The following is a 21,108-nucleotide window of genomic DNA, read 5'->3' on the forward strand; positions in this document are numbered from 1 at the left end:
GTTTGAAAAACCACCACTTAAACTTAGGGCTCAGTTCAGTAACGAATTATGCTGTGTAGGGTTTCTATGGAATGTAGTCAAAAAAAGTTCAGATTGTACTAAAAATGAATTAATTCCATGGTTTTGGTATTCAATGAAGCCTCCTTCCCTCGTGCACAAATAGCTAACACTATGCCCTGAAAGGCAGGCATGTCAAAGAGGTGGAAAAGGATATCCTGGGCTCCAAAAAATATAGCACAGTAGATGTATTAAAAAAGGGAACTTTCTCAGAGTTTGTAAGATAATAGAGCTGTCTGCAAGCAGCTTTAACTTGTATTCTGGTCAGTTATAGGGATTTATGCAGCTATGTATCACACATGCTAAAATACTTATAATATTCATCTGGGCTCCATATGATACACATCTAGAGACAAAACATGCTCAAGGAAAAATCAGCAAGTTTCTCAATATATATTTTGATCTTTTATAATGCCTTGCCATGCAAATATTTGAGGTGCAAATAGTAAGTTACAATTTTTTTTCTGAGGCTTCTTAATATTAACACAGACCACCTTAGTTTTTGGAAAGAGCTTATTAAAAACTAGAAAAAAGCTGACTTTCACTTAATAAAATACTGAAGCTGAAGACAGTGAAGGCACCAAGGCATAAGGGATTTTTCTAATGCATTGGTTTAATTTCTGTCACCAAATCCAAAGTTCTCCACTTACTGCAGCTCTTAGCAGGAATCATTTCTAACCTATACCTGGAGGTAACTCGTCTTCCTCTGAACTGATACTGACCCAAACATTTTCTTTGTGCTGCCCACATTCTGCTGCTTGGGTGTGGACCACAAATACATATATTTGCTTGAATTGCAGCCCTTAGCCATGAGAAAAATCTTTGAATGACAAGTACTCTTGTCTATTGAATTGGACCTTTGTCTTCACAGAAATAGGAATGCCAAAAAAATAAAATAGAAAAAAGGGAAAAGGTGCCACTGATTCTTTAATTTTAAAAAAGTTCTCTCTTTTAAACAGGCACATCAGATTGACCATGGCAAGTATCCAATACTAATGCAAGCAACTGTTCTTGTAAAAAATATTTAAAAGGCAACTTCTGAAAAGGCTGCAGCTTTAAATGACAGGTGAAACTTTATTTTTGGGGCTATTTTAAAACACAATTTCTCGTTTAAAGATATTTGTTGGGAGCAAAATAAAACTGATTTGTATACATCTTTTTTCTTTCCCCTTATGGCTGTATGTTTTCTCTGTTACATAACTAAAGACTGTTGGTACTAATAAAGGAGCTGAACACCATTTCTTAAATATTCATGTGAAAAATTGCACAATTAAATCAGATTTAGCGCCTTGAGATGTAGTTTGTTTGGGGTTTTTTCACAATATATGACTTAATGACCTTTACTAGCCAGTTTCTTCTATATTTATTTGTTTTTAATTGTAGGATAAAACATAAAAAATTGAAATACTTGACAAAATACCCAAATCATAAAGCCTGTCACAGGCTGTTAAAACACCTTACATACTTCCAAAATGTAAGTATGTGATCTAAGTGATAGACAGATGCCTTGCAAAACATGTCTATCACTTTTGACAAGAAACTGATTTTTGTTTTCAGAAGGTTCACCAGATAGTTATTAAAAAAATAGAGGCAAAATAAGTGACTTCAATGAATCAAGCCCTTATTTTCTTATCTATGATTATATGCGCAAATATTGGTGTATATACAACTTTCTTCTCTCTGTGAAATTATTTGAAAAGAACTGGTTTACAACTCTGAAAAAAAAAAAGCCCAGAATTTATTATTTTGCCTTAATCTTAAATCTTTGCAGGCATTAGATCTGCTTTAGTAATAAAAACATTGCAATAAATCTTTACCTCACAAAACTTTCTGTAACCTTGTGCCAGGAAACCTATATTAGCCTGGAGTAAGCATCACTTCACATACAATTTCTTTCTTACCATGAGATTACAAAATTTCAGTTTTAATGATCATATGAACTCATTTCATCAGACAGAAATTGGAAAGATGTGGAGAACACTCATACTGCTGTTCAGTTAATACACGTCATGGTAAGGCTTTAGACATCTGAGTTATAGTGATGGGATACAATCCTGGCAAGCTGCATGTCCAAATCCTTCCATGTCAGAGTTGCTAGACATTTGCCTTTGTTGGCAGGAACAAGCATGGCTGTAATTCAGGCAGTGGGAGAGGAATGGGTTCCTCAGCACCACAGCCTCTCTTCCATCAACACAACGCCTAGCCCCAGCAGGTGAAAACCCAATGTCCATAGTCTTCATGGAGTTCCCAACCCAACACGGAATTACAGTGTTGATGGCTTCTTTTTCCTACAGTGACATCAAACATTTATAGTGAGACATATAAGAATATATATTTATATAAATATATAAAATATTTATATAAAATATATAAATAAATACATATACAAAATATGGCATTATTTTCCAGAGAGATTATACATTTCACAGGCCACCTTTCCTTATCCAGATTTCATTGTCATATAGAATTTTTCACAAAGTACATAAAACAATCAGCCTCAACAAAAAAAAAAAAATTGCCAAAGTCTTCCTTATGTGAAAGCATCACATACCACAACAAAACCAAATCACTTCTCTTCCAATTAAAAAGACATATAACACCATGACAGACAGTGAATTTAACTATTTAAACACAATGGTTCTTTTTCTATGCTTAGATGCAGGCAAATGATTTCTACCATAGTCAAAGCAAGCAACAATTGTGTGTTGCATAAATGAAATGCATGGGTCTCAACACCCTGGGTCCACAATCCCCCCATCTTGTTGACACTGTTTTCAACAGGAGTTCCTCATACAGAGTAAGTGCTTTGGTAGAATTTACCGAGACAACACAGAATAGATACACCTTTTCAAAATAAATAAGCAAATACAAAGAGTAGTACTGTAATGGCAATTTTTTGTCCATGAATATTCTGTGAGCAGTAAATGGAGGAAATGTAAGCCCCGTTGCACAAACTGAAGCAACGTACAGACAAAAGAAAACTTTACCAAGAGCTTCAGTGCGACTGTTATCTTTTCCAGTGGCATAAGTCAGTGATGGGTACATTAGAATTATCAATAAAATAATTAAAAAAAAATATTATCTTGGCATTTGTAGTTATATCAAATAATAAAACTCAATCCCTTCTGGAAACACTTTCTTTGCTCCAAAAATTCATTTCTCTTACCTAGAACAGATCAGTGTGTATGCACAGAGACTTAAACGTATTTATAAATCATTCCATAACCTTACTCTCTCTTTGCATACAGATGTATACACTACAATTACTGTGTAATATTTGGTATTCACATGTTACATTTAAATAAAGTTTATTAAAAAACAATTATATTAAATACAGACTAAAAGAATATTCATAATATATTTTACAGAAAAAATAGCCATGTCTTTATCTTAGAAATACATTTCTTTAAAAGTTCTTTAAGATTTTTATAAAACTTTTTACCCGTGAAGACAAGTTTCCCATCAGACCTGTAAAGAAAGCTTTACCTTTAAATCCTTGCGAGTTTTTTGGTTTAGTTTTTCTTTTTAATACTTTTACAAGCTTAATGTCTATAAATTCTTTAAAATAAAAAAACAGTATCTTTTGGGATCAAATTGGTCACAGGCCATTCTTTAAAAAGTCAGTGGAGACTCCCTGATTCCATTCTGAAGTGCCTTTTTTTTTTCTCTCTCTCTGGGTATCAATAGTGCAGGTTTACATGGGAATTCAGAGCTCCCTATACATCCCATAGGAAGCTCGATGTGTGTCGGTGGCAGGGTGCAGCTGCAGCAGCATCCACAGAGGCTGCAACTCCCCATCTGCTGCAGAAAGCAGAGCTTGTTACTCCACAGACAGTGCAGTCCCACAGTGTTTGCCCAGCCCCTCCAAGGTCTCTGTGAGGTCCAGTGGCCATGCACAGATGCTAGAAGAGCTGGCACCCAGTCCTCATTTGCTTTCCAAGTTATAGCAGTGGATATCTCCTTTTCCCTTCCCATCATACCCAGGAAGTGGCTGTCCATATTTATCCACACACCAGCAATAACCTCTTTTTCGGCCTTTGGATGGGCGACACTGAAACATAATAAAAGACCCAGTTAGCATGAATTTTGTTTTCGCCACTTGTTGTATTAGACAGCAGGGATTCCTGCTCCTTTGATACCTGCACTTCACTATCCTGACCATATCTGACAGAGAGTATTTGTTTAGCACTACAAAGGATTTCAACAAAAATGCCCGCTCTCTCCATCAATCCCTCTGGGTCTAATATAATAGAACTGAGAACACTGAAAACTACCAGAAAATAGACTTACAAATTGCTCCCCTATCATATTTGGCAGTACAGCTGCCCCCTTTGAATACAATACAATAGTATGGGCTAGTGACTGGGACCCATCTTTAGAAAAAAAATTAAGCAGATATGGTCTACACTAAAGTACAGGTCTGGCAAAGACAACCATTGCAGCAAGAAACACACTTGGTTTGCATCTGTTTACTGAAAGAAATTCAAAAGTGTAGCCGACATTTATTAACAGATATATAATCCTTCTACAGTGTAGTTATTGCAAAACCTGCTAGGTGGACTAGAACTTTACACGTGTATTTTCCTATTAAAAAAATTGTGTATCTAGTAGTCTATAACATGTTAGCTTTAAGTTAACTGCTAGAATTCACCAGCAATGCTGACCAACCTGAAACTATCACAGGCAATAACACTGAACCTCTTTAGAAGCAGTAATGCAGTAAATATGCATTATAAAGTCTACTAGTAAGTAATGCTCCTCCCAAGGAACCAAGAATGGCAAAAAGTAGACTAAAGGAGATAACATTCTGCAGGCTGCATTCAGTATGCAGCCCTGGACACTGTTACATTACCATGAACCACTAAGACCTTGCAAGGGTTTTATCCATTCATAAGATATATCGAGAATCTCACTAGGTTTGCAATGGTCAGCCTCACTGTTAAGACACAGCCTTCCTGTTAGCTCATGTTTTGAGATCTGGTGATTCAGAATTCACTTCAAATGCAAACAAAGGTGGCTGTTTACTCAGGACGTACTCACAAAAGTGGCAGTGACACAAGCACATCCAATTTCCTGTGGTTTTGTCTGTTGCATTGCCAGTATGAAGGAAGACTGGCTGGACTGGTGCTACTTATGTTCCTCAAGGCTGTCAAGTCTATTATTCAGGCAGAGCAATTGTTGCCTCTGAGATCACATTCAGAGTAATTGAAGTTTTCAGAAGTTCAGGCTGGTACAATCTGGTAAATGTCACCATTATCCCTCTACTTCTTGTTCTCCAAAGGCTCACAGGCATGGCCCAATATCTCAGGAGGCTATGGCAGTGGCTCACATAAGTGCCTTTTCTATGTGCAGGTACACAAGAAAACATGAAGCAAGTGTTGGGCTTCACATGCTGCTCGCATTGACTGATCCTTTCCATGTCTAGTTTAGTATCTCAGGTGACAGTGCTATCTTGGACAGAACTGGAGAGTTCTGGAATACAGAACAATTTGGAACAGCCTGCACCAGCACACTGGCCTATGAGACAATTAATTTGTGGCAGCATGAAGTAGGGTAGATAGTGTTCACTAAGACCTTGCAAAAGAGATGGAAGCAGGTCACACATTAGGTACAAATTTTTTCAAACAAGTCACTATCTTGTTTATTTTATTTTACTGTAAATTAAGTAATGTTATTCAGCATAACTGCAAATTAAACCACCCTTCTGATATATTATTGAGTAAGAAGCCCAATGCAGAAATAATGCAATGTCTTCTTTTCTACAAATCCACAGTCCTTCTGCATTAGCCCTATGAAAATGGACAGCAGCAGGATGACAAGGTCCAGCTTAACATACATATCAGCTTAGTTTTAGAAGAGGGTAAAGAAGTTCAAACCTACTGAGAGAACAGCTACATTAATAATTTGCTGAACTAAATGGTTACCTGCAGTTCAGTTCTTATCTGTTAATAAATCTTTGAACATAAGTACTAAAACTTGTATTTATTGTCTCAAAAACCTGACTAGAATTTACATGTATTCTCCAGGATTTCTATGGATGACTGCTAATGTCCACTGATGTCAAGAGAAATTTTTCTTCAATTTTGGTGGTGACTGGACTCCAGCTTAAGTATTATTAACATTTAATGACTTAAATTCTTCATGCTTAACACAGAGAAATTAATAACAGCATTTGCACAATTTAATTTTACAAAAAGGAAACCGAGCCAGCACTTCTAGAGCTGTTTTCCCAACAGAGTAGACACAGATGGAGCCCAAAGAGCATAGGGCTTCTGGCTGCCAGGCTCGTGCTCTGGCAATGAAACTACATTTCTGCTAATAATAGTAACATAGCCTCCCCTTTTAGAAGTATATGAAGCATATTACACAACTCTCACTGATTCGTAGGCTTGCATCACTCTCAAAACAAATGATTGATTAAAGTTCTCATGTTGTTGTTGGAGGCTTTGATTGCTTTCAACAGTTGCACAATCAATTTTCAGAAGTAATTACTACATTAAGTTAATTTGCAGAAACACCTTCCCTGCTACTATTTTATTTACTTCCTCTAGATAATCCATTTGAAAAGCAAAACCCTTAGATCATTCTACAGCTGAAACAACACTCTATGAGAAAACAACTTATCTTTTCCAAGTGTTTTTTCTACCTACTCAGCCATGCTGTCAATAGTAAAGAACTTCTGATTAAAAAATGATGCTTTTATCCTGAAACAGCCAACCCCCTCTACAGAAGTGGTAAACAGGTCGTATAGAAAAACATATATATCTAAATATTTTCTCTTATGAATTTTGTATTCCACATACATTTCTAGGCTCTGCCCAGCTATTCTGTATGACTTTATACATTTAAAAAGTTGGAAAACTGCCCAAGCAGTGGAGACTAATTACTTCTGATAGAAACAGCAGCTGCCATTTCCATGCCACCTGCTCCTCTCCCTTCCACAAAGAAATACTGCAGATGCATTTATGGGGCACAGCAAAGCATATGGTATTCCACTGAGGGCTCCATGGAGCTACAATCATGGTCTTCAGGAAGAGACTGCAGACAACATTGACGTGTACCTCAGGCCATTTTAGGTCCTGGCAAGTGCAGCTCTGTTTTCAGTGGAACAATGCCAGCTCACATTTAGGTGAGTATCTGGCTCCAGTATACAAACATGGGGCAATTCTAGTAATTGCCCTATATAATAATTCTAATTTCATCAAAACCTTTTTCCCATGTTTGGGGTAGGAATGTGCCTGTATCAACTAATTATGTATAAATATACCTATGCAGCACAATTGAATAGTACAACCTTACATGTGTGATTAAGACAAAGAATTATAAACTTTAACAGGTCTGATTTTAAAATTTATATATAAACAAAAGGTATGAACTATTTTTCATGTTATACCCTGACACATAAATTTATGTTCTTAGAAGTGTTTCACAGATGCAATTTATTCTTCATGGTTGTTCTTGAAAAGTAAATTTCTAGATATCCACAAATGTCATGAAAAATAAGTGCTTTCAACTTGGCTGGAAGACCAGATGACCACGAAGGCAGAATATGAGAGTGCCTCCTGAATGACTTTTAATGGTGCCAGCATGATCATTATTTACCAGGTTCCTACAATCCCAAACCTACTACATTCTCATCCTAGACAGTGGTTTTGGCAACTGTTTCTAGAATTCAAAATGCCTAGCTTGCAGTCATTTTTAATGGATTTACTGTCTACTTCCTAAACTACTATTCAGAATTTTGTGACAATAGAATATAATTCAATTACAGATTGAACATGGCTAATAATGGCATGAAAGGAATTACTAAAACAGCATAGAATTCTGTTAATGAGATTAGACACCTGCTCACAGCATCTAAAATATCAGACTTAAATGTTGATGTTTCAAAAAAAACCCCAAACACAACTGTCAAAATTCCTTGCAGACCAGTTAATTTGATCTGGACAGGACTCACACACTTCTCAAACTCATGTTTTTTTCCTCGGAGTTAATTCTATGAGGGCAACTAATATTTTTGGTTTGTATTCTGTTGGTGAGAGAAGCAGGCTGCCTCTTTAAGTTCCGTCTCTGAGGGCCTGTTCCCAGGATTGATCAAGGTTCTTTTACAGACTGAGCAACCCAAGTGAATATCGTGTAGAATGTTTACTCATGTGAGCTCCCTTTGTGGGAATCTCCTGCAAGACCCTGAGTCATCTCAAACTACCATTGAAACTACTGGACCTATGTAAATTTGCACAGTGCTTGGCAAGGCTGGCTAGGCAGGAAAGTGTCCCTTCATTCTCTATGTATGCTGACCAGTTGGGCTACTGCACATAGTACAGGAACTTTTTCCTAAAGAAATTTTACCAGGCAGCACAGACAATACACAGAGGACAAAAGTGTCTATTTGCTTTGTACCAACACATTATTCTCATAAATCAGCTTCTAGAAACTGATACTAGGTAAGATTTTTATCTGTCTATCCTTTTTTTCTCTTTGTATTTCCTTCTTTTTGCCTTGGTGATAGAACTATGACTGTACTTTAAAGGACAGTCCTCCTTTCAAGTAAGCTACTTTAATACATGCTTATTGCGGATCCAATTTACTACACACAATGCCAGAGATTACTTGCAAACCGCCACATTTTTGCACACAAAGCAAAAACCTTAGAGTCTGAAGAAAGATGAAAGGAAGATCTACTGAACAAAGTAAATACCAGTCTTCAGTCTTCTATAATACATAGAGAAGGCACTTGAGTGCCTTGAACACAGTCAAATTATTTGCTGTTCTAAAGCAGCTAAGAAAATACTTTTATGACACAAGCACAAAACACAGTCCCAGTCTCACTCTGCATAGAAGCCCAATGCATTTTCTGAAAACAAGCAGCTTGAGATGTGAGCATTCCTCTCTGCTAGTTTACACACGGCACAACGCAGCTGACACAGGCTTCTCAAAGCTCCAGGCAACAAAAAGAAACTTCCCCTGCTTCAGAGTTGCCACCACCTGCTCAGGAAAAGCTGGGAAGCATAGAAAAGCTCAGCAGCATGTACCAAAGGTGAAAAAGCAATGTCAGTGCTAGACTGATGGCAAAAAGGAAGGCTGGAAATCTCATCCCTGTTATAAATGCCCCACCTGACACTGACAGCTTATCGCAGAGCTCCACAGAATACTAGAAAGGGAAAGACTGTTTCTAAGAAAGCTGAAAGCCAAAAAATGGAGAGATACCATTCCCAAAATAAGGTTGCCTAGTCAGAGGTTGATCTCTCACTTCCAATCAATGAACTGCATTAACTAGCAACAGAGAGTCAACCACTCCTTTGGTTACCAGAGATAGAGAGGCTGATTTGTGTAAACCTGAAGGGAAAGACATGATGGTCCACAAACAAAATCTGTCCTTGAGAAAAGTCTTAAAGATACCTTTGAATTCAGGAAATTTTGGTAGTATACAAAGAAATATATATTTGGAGGCAGGCCACTAACTAAACACTGAAATTAAATAGGATGCGCACACTAAACAAAGAACCCGACACATCTTGCATTTCCCCGAGTTCTGAGCGAGCTTCAATGGCAGCACTGAATGGAGAATGCTGCCGTAGCTCAATCCAACACAACTAAAGCATAAATACCCACAGTTTTGGTTGGCATTTGTCAAGAAAGGTCACAACCCCAGAACCAGAAAAGGCTGAGAAGCCATCCTTGCCGCAGAGTAACTACTAGAAGTATCATTTTCACGATAACATGACTTGGATTTTGGAAGTGATCTGTGTAGCACATAAAGGACAGTTACATATCTTTCTCAAGTTGCTTTATGTAACATGATCCAGTGTATGTCTTCTAGGAACCCTCAAGCAGCTATTTACAATTCAAAGCATTGATCTATTGCAGTCATGTGGTGACTGCAACATTAGCTCTGTGGGTTATTGTAGAGGCAGTGCTTTTTTTAAACCAAAGGGCATTAGTATCTAGGACACCAGTCAACCCATATGTGATTAGGTATGCAGTTTTTCAAATGAATCTGTTGTCATGATCAACAAAAAATAAAAATATTATCCCCACCTGACAAGGTTCAGCACTATCAGATCAGGTCCTAAAACTGGAAATTAACTAGTTCCTCTGCAAAATTATATATAATGCACCTTGCTGGCAAGATCCTTCAACAAAGATGCAGAAAAGGTGAAATGCATGAATTAAAATGTCAAAAACTCCGTACTTACTTGCTTTTTCTTGTAGAATCCCTTCTTGTCACAATTTGGAATATGAAAGCCCCTGGGACTCAAGACATTCAGGATCTTTAGGTGGTTTAAAGTGTCTTCCATTTCTCTACGACATGGACCCTGTTAACAAGCATGTTTTAGAAAACACAAATGAAACTTCACTCCCAAATTCCATCTTTCACTCAAGAGTTAATAAATCTTTAAAGGGCAAAAGAAAGCACAAAGAAAGCATAAATCCAAATAAATCCATTAAAATAAAGAGAGGGCTGAATATGTAAAAAGCAGATAATTCATTAAAAAAAAATTTGACTTTCTGCTCTATTCAAGATAAACTGATTTCTAAAGATTGAAGGCCTTATGCTATGCTGAGGCACCTAGTGGCAGTTGAAATCACAGTCACAAATATCTTTAGGAAGGCTTAACCAGTATGTAAATCAGTCACATAGAAAATAAGTTTGGAAAAGCTGGCCTTGCACCACGTGGGAAAAGAAGAAAGTAAGCCACTGGAAATACATTACAGGACAGGCCTTCCCCAATGACATTTAATTTTATTTGATTCTGCTGGATTTGAAAGCTTAAATTACATTGATTCAATTGAAAATAAGTGGTTTGGCATAATGTATATATAAAATACCTCAACTTGGACAACAATTCCCAATTTCAACTGAATCAAATAGATACAGTCATACAGAGGACCAGTTGCATTTATCTCATTAGATAAGTACATCACTTTTTTTTCCTCTTTTTCTTCATCTGAAAAAGGCTGACAACAAGACAGTGAGGATTAGCTCTAGGACAATGAGCCAAAAAGAGCTTCTAGAAGCACTTCGAAGAGAATGTCTCCAACACCAACTAATTTTATCTCACGGCAGCCCTTCAGGGTAGGGAGAATAAAGCATGACGAGCCCCACTTTGAAGTCAGAAAATCAAAAGCAGAGAGCTTCACATTTTGCCAGAGGCTAAGAAGGCAGTCAGTGTCAGCAGTGGGATCAGGATTCAAGAGTCACAGCCGACAAACTGTGCTTAGCTGCACTCCTATCTGGGTATATCACTGACTTGCATTACCAGCCCACTTCTCCAGCAGAGACATGAAAAAATTTCTTTGGTTTCATGGTTTAAAAATATTTAGAAGTTGCTACATTGACACAAAGTCTCATTTGGTGCTGTTTTTAATTAGTGAAGTAATGACATTCATACTTTCAAGTGGTAGTATTAATAGTTTGTTCATGTAAAGTACCTTTTAATGTGAGTGTCTGAAAGCATACAATCTCCATAGTACTACTGGAGATTAAAATGGAGGTTTTTGGCCAGTAAAGACCTTCCTTGTTGCCTTCACTTTTTCTTTCTGAACCAGTCTCACAAGTTCTAAGCATGGGCTTTAAATGGCTTCTCTTACTGGTCAAATGTACTGACTGCAAGTGACAGATATTCAAAGATTTGATCCCAAATTAGGCCTACAAAAAGATCAACAGATTTTAAAAATTTTTATTTTGAAGCAAGCTTGCAAAGTCAACCAGACCTGTATCAAAAGCCAACATGCAGACACAAGTAGAAGAGCATTTGCTGACAAAGGCACCTGTCCCTGATGGACTTATTTCAAGTTCTTAAAGACACCAGCAGCCTTGGTAAACTGGTATACCTTTGCTAATGGACCCAACTATCACTACTCATCCTAGTTAAGAATCTATTTCCTCAAGCGACCAACCTTCATTCTTTTAGTGATGGCACTTTTACTTCACATTTTCGGGAGGAAGACACACTGGAAGGCAGCTACTGAAGCAATATAACTAGATGGCTGGACATGAATGACAAACTAAAAATGAAGTTATTCTTAAAAGCCACACTCTCTTCAGGCAGAGGCTTTCACCTCATACATGTTTCAAAACCTTCTTTTGAAGATGAGAAGCCACGTCTGCTTTTACCATGCATGTTTTGATAAAATGCCAAAGCATATCCAGATGTATTTTTCAAGCCATCTGGCCTAAGGCACAGATTAGCAGCTGGATGTCCAGGAAGAGAATTATTCTTGCCCTCAGATTAACCACACTCTGACTGCCCTGCAAGTTCACTGGGCACAGTCAGTAGGATGCAATGGCAGCTCATGTGACTACGAGACTTTGCATTTAGGCAGTAGCACCTACAGCAACTGCAAGTGGAGGTGATGCTCAGCATGTCATATAGTGACTGACTAGTCAAGGCCCTAATCCTCAGCTCAGCCTAAGTTTATCTCCCTTGATTTGCACCAGGCAATGTATGAACACAGTGCCACTACACTCAATGTGAAACATCTTTTCTCCATTATTGCAATTCAATTACACAGTTTGCAACCAAGATTAATGATGACACTTCAAGTCCATTCAAACAAATGTGTGACAATTAAAGGGAAGAACAAGAACTTTCTGTCTCTAAGAAACTTTAGTGGAAGTCATACTTGCATTGATGTAAACATCATTACATTAGTCCTATGTGTTTCCTGAGCACAATCTTCTTGGTCTGATGATTGTGTATGCATTTGCAGAGTCAATAGATTTACCAGTTAAAATGCCAGAACGTCCTAAAAGGCTGCAACAATTACCACTCTTTAGCTATTTAGTGTAATTATTTATCTTTTTATATGTACAACATGCATATGTATATACACACACACACATTCACAGGCTGGCAAATGCCCTCCTATTTACAAAAAATACTTACATATTCAGTCTCTTGTTTGGATTCAGAAGAGAAATTCAATGTATCTGTACTCTGCGAATCATATTCGACTTTATAGCGTTGTGTATCTTTGGCTTGCACTTTCCTGATGATATCTATTTTGATGTGTGGTGGATGTGACTTGGAATCTGGCACCCTGTGAGAGTTTGGAATGGCCTGATTTTCTACGCTGCTGGAACTCCTGTCTTCTTCTGAATCACTGAAATTTCCTTCAAAAAGAACAAATGCAGAAGAAACAATGTTACTTGGCTGCCAGCTGTGTCTGCAAGGGCATAGAAACATAGAATCACAGAATATCCTGAGTTGGAAGAGACCCACAAGGCTCCTCAAGTCCAGCTCCTGGACCTGCAAAGGACAGCACCAAGAATCAAAACATGTGCCTGACAGTATTGTCCAAATGTTTCTTGAATGCTGTCAGTCTTGCTGGTGAGACCACTTCCCTGCAGAGCCTACCCACCCTCTGAGTGAAGAACCTTTTCTTAATATCTAACCTTCACCTCCTCTGACACAGCTTCATGCCATTTCCTCAGCTCCTATCACTGGTCACAAGCAAGAAGATATTAGTGCTTGCATTTCTGCTTCCTCGTGTAAGGAAGCTGTAGAGCACAATGAGGTCTCTCCTCAAACAAGCCACTAGATTAGGCTTTGTGTTTAATTTTCCTTTTTACAAAATAGCAAGATACAAAAAAGATGAACTGTGTAGCATTCCCCATGTGTCAGCACCCTTGTTGCCACGCGATAAGTTTTGTAAGTGAAGCATTCTCATGCTCCGCGCGGCCTCGCAAAGTGCCCAGCTGCACCTCCTGTGTAGGCTGCACCCAAGACCGGAAAACTCTCCCAGCCACGGCCACAGTCCCGGGAACCACGGCCGCGCTGGCCACCAGCCCGACTGCTCGCTGCAGTGCCGCCCGCCGGCGGCAGGGGGCAGGCCTGCGCCGCAGGAGTGAAGCCCGCCGCAACCCCAGCCGCGCCGCGGCGCTGATCCCTCCCCTCCGCTACTGCTGACTTCATCAACTCCAGATAAACGCGGCCGGCTTCGGGCAGTTAAGGACTGCAGTGTGGCTCTGCCTCTCCCAGGGCCGAAATTTTTTTTTAGTTTTTTTTTAAAGAAGTTAATACTTTCAACTCTAGACCGCTGAGTTTCCTGGTTCTAATTAGACTTTTTTTTCCTCACTTTATTCAATACACAGAACGGGGAAGAAAAAGAACAGCACACTTTCATTTCTCTGCTATTAAAATAAAAAACCCCACATCTTGGTGTACAAAACACATTTTAAAGGTAATGGACAAAAACCATCATTCATTCTGTAGTGGTTCCAAGGACAAACCCTGTTTTCATCTTGAGCTTCAAAGTATTTTCTCTTTAAACTACCATCCACAAAAAGTCAGGAGAAGCACATTTTTCTAATATACTCCAGAAGTTCAGCATTCCTGTACCTTCTAAGGTATTTGTTTATGCTGCATTCTAGTTGCTGTCTTAGCTGCTGACCACCTTTTTTTTTTAAGGAAATCCTATTGGGAATGCTCAATGATAACATCCAGTAAAATTATAAATTATACTAAAATTATACTTGATGACTCACTAAAAAAAAATTCAGAAAAGCTGAGACATTCAGTACTAAAAGTCCATGTTCAAATGGGTTGTTAATGCTAAATATTTCTAAGCAGGGAGTACAGTGGCACTGCCAAAACACAGGAAAGGGAGAAGGAACATAAGAGGAAGAGGGTTCTGAGTTAATATTTTGGTACTGGTGGTTTTAGTGCAGCCACTGCTGGCAATGGACATAATTGACCAGGAAAATCCAAATCACAGTGCAAATGGATTAAGGAAGTTTAAGTACTAAGTCCAAATTTCCTGGTTTTTGTGGGTTTAACTCAGACTCTCAGTGGTATTTGAACATATTTTTGGTGGTTTAGTGTCCTGTTCTGAAACAGCAGTATTTTTCCCCCACATTCTCAATGAAATTTTCAAGAAATGAGCCACTAAAATGTTATAAACCTGAATCTAGGTTTTCTGCCATCAGTTCATTAGTTTTTCTCTTCTACCAAAAAATAAGTAGAAAATATTCTTAACATGCATTGAGTATCCATGACCATGTCTGGTCATTTCAGTTCAGAAAGGCCACTATAGCTCAATAGCACTTCTTACACTTCAGATTAAAATGGTCATATTGCCACATTCTAAACTGTAAAGCATATTTTATTAACTCAGTTTCACAAAACTTGGTGCCATGCTAGCTTTACATCCTCATAAGAGAAATGAACTGCCATGAGAGTTACCCATTCTCTTTTTAAGAGATTAAAAGGGTTGCAAATGCACACTACTATTTAACACTTTTGTGTCCAAAAAAACAACTGGAAAGTCAGTGGCCTACTACAGTTTCTGTTATAATGCTACTGTAATATACTCTACCCTATACAAACTTCTAGCAATTTCCGTGAACTAGGAAGGACCAGCAGAATAGCACGTGATGCAGGACCTAGCTGCGTGTAAAGGAAATTACATGATCCTTCTCAGAGAGGTGTATACCAGGGAGTGTTGGCTTGAGAGCTGGAAGTGGAGTGGTCCTCATGAGGAAGTGGGCACTATGTGTCATACAGATTCTAGGTACTTCCTTCTTACACACCAGGTCTGCAAGCTTCACTCCCTGAATGTGAACTGTAAGGGTCCTACTATGCACTTTTTAAGGAATCAAAAGCTCCTACTAATTTCAAAATCAGAGTTCTCCCTCAGCCAAGAACGCAGAAATAAGAATTCAGCTGAAAATGGAAAGATTTTCAGCTAAGTACAACTCTGTCTTTCCCTTTCTCTAACAGTCAATGTTGAAAGCACTACTCCTAGATTAAATGCCATCAAGTCCTAAGTACTGAGAAGATGATTCTTGTTTCCAGTGTTACTCCAAGGATGAACAGGGAGCCAAGCTCATATGATGAAGGAAGCTACTAGTTGTTCCAAGGAGATTAAAAATCTCAGTTAATAACTCCAAACTTTCACTCAAATTGTAACAGCTCGGAAGCAGCACATAAATAATTATAATAAGGCATTATTCTATTCTATTCTATTATTCTAACAGGCAGTTAACTGGAGCATTGGTGCCACTTTCTCAGCTAAGGAACGGCTAATCAAAGAGTCCCTACAACCTGGCAGAAAATCTTCCGGCTTTTTAAAAATGCCAACAGTGGAAAGCCTTTTGACACACTTTTCTATTAAATAAATGTTAACATACTCACTATTGGTTAGCAAAGAGTTTAATTAAATGCTTGCATAGAGGGACTGTGCTCTCTTGATTTGAATCCCAAATTTCCCTGTCTTAAGTTTTAAAACGTGCATGCTAACAGAATTTTTTTCAACCATCCCCTCCTTTTCAAACAAAACCCATTCTGTGAACATCTCGCTTACAAGGCATAGAAAAGGTACAGGAAATCTTCATTTGACCAAGGATTTATTTGCAGTACAGACAAAAAACCAACTGTGCACAAACGCTTTGTTCTGAATAACCACTTTTCCAGGCCAAAGGGATATTTAAATTTATCTTTTGGATTTTTGTCTTTTCCTCTCTGTGCTTAGACTTCCCTGACTTACCCACGCTGCAGTGCAGCAGTTAGACCCCACTCTAGAATTTTTTTGCTCGCTCTGTTTTCAGGTACACCGGGGACAAACGGCGAAGATTACACCCTCTCTCTCTCTCTCTCTCTCTCTCCATCCAGGCTCTGAAGCCTGCCAGACCCATGCACCGCAGAAGCCACATACAATCCCTCCCCCACTCTCTCTTTAAAAAAAAAAAAAAAAAAAAGTAGCTCCGTCTCTTTTGTGAGGAGCTACTTCTCAGCATCGGTATTGAAGAAAACCAGTATATACATAAATAAGTTATAAGAGGTAAACTGTCCTTTCCTTCGGCCAAAGCACGGCTCCTTCAAAACGATCCCAAGCTCGACTACGTGGCTACCGGCAGAGCCCCCCGCCCACGGGCCGGCAGCAGGCGGGCAGCGAGCGAGGGCCGTTTCCGGAGACAGAGCTCTGCCGTGAGCTCGCCCACGCCTCCCCGCTCACGCTGCTCTCTTTGTAACTTAAAACAAAAGAAAGCGACACACACACACAAAACAAAAAACAAAAACAAAATGAAAACGCACAAAAAAAAAATTAAAAAAACACCAAAAAACAGCCCAGCAAGAAAGCAGGTAAGAGGGAGAGCGGCGCGCAGGAAAGCCACCCCTTCGCTTCCCCACCCCGGCCGCAGCCCCTTACCTGCAGCGTGCGGTCCCGGCAGCAGGAAGGCCCGCAGCTTGCTGCCCGCCGTAGCGTTGGTGCAGAGCCCGCGGCCCTCGAGCAGCGCCTGCAGCGGCCGCGCCTCTTCCCGCCGCGGCTGGCAGCTAAGCCCAGCGCCGCAGCGTTCCGTGTAGATACCACAGGGCTGCCCCGGGCGCAGGGCGCAGGTGAGGCAGCAGCCGCAGCCCGGCTCCCGCACCCGTTCGGCGCAGTCGGGCTGCAGGGGTTTGCACTGCTGCAGTGCCCGCGCGTCGCAAGGCTCGCAGCGGACCACCGGCCCCGCCAGCGCCGCCGCCGCCCGCCGGACCAGCAGCGCCAGTGCCGCCACCGCCACTGCCCACAGCACGCCGGGCCGCGGCACCATAGCAACCGGCGGAGGGGGCCGCCGGGAGCCGCCCCCGCGCGGGCCCAGGACGGGCAGAATTCCGCGCGGACGATCACGCGCCGCTGCGGGCCGAGGGAGCGGAGCTCGAGCTGCCTCCGAGGAGAGCGGAGCCGTCAACCGCCCGCGAGCCTGCCGGCGTGAGGAGGCAGGAAACCGCGCTGCCGGCACTCGCACGCCGGCCCTCTCTGTAGTCGCTTGCCCGTAAGTCACATCAAGGCAGAAAAGCTCTCTAGCAACAAAAGCAACTTTTTCCTTCTCTTCTCCCCCCTCCTCCCTGCAGAGCGCCTGAATTACTCGGCTCGACAGTAACTTTTCTCTTTTTTTGCCACACACAACCCTCAGAAGAAAAAAAAAACAAAACCTTTGCAAAAGTTAAATTAAAAAAAAAAAAAAAGCTAAACCCAGACGGTCAGAAGAAAATTTAGTCCAAAAACATTTCGGAAAAGGAGATAGTACCGAGAAGGGAAAAATAGAGGTGGGGGGAAAGAAAAACCGAGGTTCCCTTCGATTTATTCTCCGTGCTGCCTGCCAGCCGCGCTGCCTTGCTCCACTGCCCGCCACTCCGCACCCAGCTGTCCCCCGTGCCCTCCGTACGCCCTATATAGCGCCGCGGCCGCCGGCCCGCCCCGCGCCATGAATAACGCGCGGCGCGGCAGGAAGAGCCGGCCCTCGACGGATCCAGGGTTCGGTCACGCAGGGCTGTGAGGGCGGTGCAGTGTGGAGGGAGTAGACGGGGGACGCCGCGCTGCCGGGGGTTTACGGGCACTTCTTAGAAATCAGCTGTGAGGGGTAGGGCTCTGGCGAGAGGACCACGTCGTGTGTCTCTAGTTTCAAGAAAAAGTGGTCTCTCTGCCTGTGCGCTTCCCCGTGACCGTGTTTCCTTGGCACCGAGAGAGGTGAGAGAAACTCGCGGAGAGTGCCGTTTTTTGGACTCCTAGCTACAATCTTGTCCACTTTGGGGCTAAGAGCCGCGGCCCTGGCGAAGGTGCGCATGTGCTCGCACCCGCTCGCCCGCACGTTCGGGGCATACCTTGAGAGCGGCTTACAGCTCACATGACAGCTGCGTTTCCAAGGAAAACTGGGGGGAAATGTATGTGGACGACCACACCCACACATTCAGGCACCCCAGCCGCGTTTGAGAAGATGTTGCTCTCTGGCCCGGGACACGATCCATATCTTGCCCCATATCTTCCTGGATGTGCCTCCCTTAACTTTTTTTTTAAGTGTTCTCTGTACTCCTGAAACGTTTCCTTCTATATATAAGAAAACAGTTTCCATTGCAATGTCCTCACAAATCTAGGATAAAAAAGACAAGCAATCCATCTCCCCAAACTCCCATCATCGAAATTCTACATGGATTTTGGCACAATGTATGTATTTGTCTTCAGGCCACTGCAAATTCTCTTTCCATTTTGCTGGGCATATTTTGCTCCCCCTGTTAACATGGTTTAACTTTGATTGAGAAAATCTGAATTAGCAGTGCCAAATTTTGTGACCATTCTTTCTGAAGCTCTACTGCACTCTCATGAGGAAGAGGATGGTGAGGTGTATACATAGACAAATATATGGTGTTTCAGTCAGAAGCTTTCCTCATGAAAAATAAAAACAGCAATGCTCACAGTTACTGACTTATACAAATATGTTCTGCTGTGGGAATTATGAGCCAGACTACCGTTCTACTTTCAACCCTTCATCAGTAACGCTGAAGCTCATCTTTCAGTGATACATCAGCTGTTCAAATGTGTCAAAATTCAAGCAGAAGAGAGAAGTATATATATTATTGCTCAAGGTACTGTCCACAATGCTGTTAATCTTGAAAGCTGCACTTTTTACAAGACATGTTTTTTAGATAATTAGAATCACCTTTTCAGTTTTCTCTATTAATTCCGTACTTATACCTTGCAAATAACATCTTGAAAGTAGCATCGTACTCAGCAGGATAAAAAATATCTGGTTTTATATGCGAATAATATGGAAAGTATGACTACTACTGGTGTAAGAGTAGACACTTTTCCTTGGGAAACTAAAGATGCTTTAGAAGAGAGATCAGCCTTGCTTAACTCCCCGATGGGTGACTACCAAGGCTTTTCAGTATTCTTTTGTCCTTGTGCTCATTTTGTTAATTGACCAAAAGAGGTCGCAGGTTGTCCAGGATTGAATTACAGATTCCCTGTCTGCACGAGCCCATCTACAAAGGGGGAATTGATCAAGTCCTATATCCTGCATGTTTGGTTTCACAGTGGGATTTCTGGGTTTTTTCGGGGGTTTTGGGGTGGGTTTTTTTGTTGTTTTGTTTGGTTGGTTGTTTTTTTCTGTTTGGTTGGTTGGTTGGATATTTTTAGGTTTTGTTTCAGATTGGTTTTTTGGATTGGTTTGGTTGGGTTTAGTTTGGTTTGGTTTGATTTGGTTTTTCCCCAGAATATTGCAGGAAAACTTGCTGTTACTTTTTTGTAGATTTTGGTTTTAATAACTGTTTGTAGGTGATGAAGTCCAAAACTCCTTGGGGTTGTTTGACAGGATGTATCAGATTAGGTCTAGCAGGAAGAGGAGGCCTTTTTCATTCACACTGTATGTGTACAGGTATCTTTTCAGTTGGGGTGACCTTTTATAGCATGCTGCTTTCAAAACTGAAACAAAAATGCATAGAAATGCTGAGGGAATGTAAGTAAAATGGGGCAAAGGGAATGGGAGGAATGAAAGAGAACAAGCTTTTCTTTCACCAGAGTTGTACACCTTTTACACACTAATATCAGTGTAACTTGTATTTCAGACTGTGGCAAGAGCATTTTCATCAAGCTGAATTTTTATTCTCACAATCAGAAAGACTTTTTTTCCTTTCTCTTCTTTCTTTTATGATGTTACACAAGCTGTGGTGCACCATTTTGAAGTCCTGTTAATCCAAAGAGATATCTTCAATGTCACAAAATAGAAGAAAATGCCCTTTTTAAAATACAGAATTGTTGAACTTAGTATATATTTTTGAATAGCACTAATGAAGATTAATGCAGCATCACGGCGCTTTGACCAAAAGAACTATAAATGAAAAATTAACACCAACAAATATGTAGCTGGATCACCTTTGCAAGGAGAAAGCCAGTGATGTATCAGAGGTAGGTGGGTCTAACAGCTTCTGCTAAAAACATAGAGGTTTGCACTGTCTTAACCAATGGGCACTACAGTGATATGAATGACAGAATTTGGTTCAGAGCTGTCCTTGGAAATAACAAGATGGATACCAATGTGTCTGGAAAGCCAGATTAGAGATTTATGAAGAAAAAAGAAAAAACTAAAAACCTCAATGTGCACCTATAGCTAAAACCCCAGCACCTATAGCTAACAGTTGAATTACACTTACATCCCAAACTTTGCTACTATTGATGGAACTGTTTTACTTGAAAAAGACCAAGCTTTAATTATGCAAAGTAGCAATGTTTATAAAGCTGTACAGAATATTCATATTTACATGTACTGTTTATTCTAGAGGCTTTGCA

At 40.4% G+C, this 21,108-nt stretch overlaps 1 protein-coding gene across 1 annotated transcript; it reads right to left on the bottom strand.

The window, feature by feature from the left end:
* Positions 1 to 1,776: 1,776 nt before the first annotated feature.
* On the bottom strand, positions 1,777 to 18,175 carry IGFBP3 (insulin like growth factor binding protein 3). Its single transcript, XM_071429868.1, has 4 exons — positions 17,212 to 18,175; positions 12,948 to 13,174; positions 10,254 to 10,373; positions 1,777 to 4,108 (listed from the first exon to the last, which is right to left on the bottom strand). The coding sequence occupies exons 1-4, from the start codon at positions 17,594 to 17,596 to the stop codon at positions 3,983 to 3,985; spliced, it is 858 nt and encodes a 285-aa protein (XP_071285969.1). The 5' UTR covers positions 17,597 to 18,175; the 3' UTR covers positions 1,777 to 3,982.
* Between the last annotated feature and the right edge of the window lie 2,933 nt (positions 18,176 to 21,108).

This window comes from Agelaius tricolor, unplaced genomic scaffold (genome assembly GCF_023055355.1).
Source record: "Agelaius tricolor isolate 1412-34295 unplaced genomic scaffold, bAgeTri1.0.p SCAF_6, whole genome shotgun sequence".
Classification (NCBI taxonomy): domain Eukaryota; kingdom Metazoa; phylum Chordata; class Aves; order Passeriformes; family Icteridae; genus Agelaius; species Agelaius tricolor.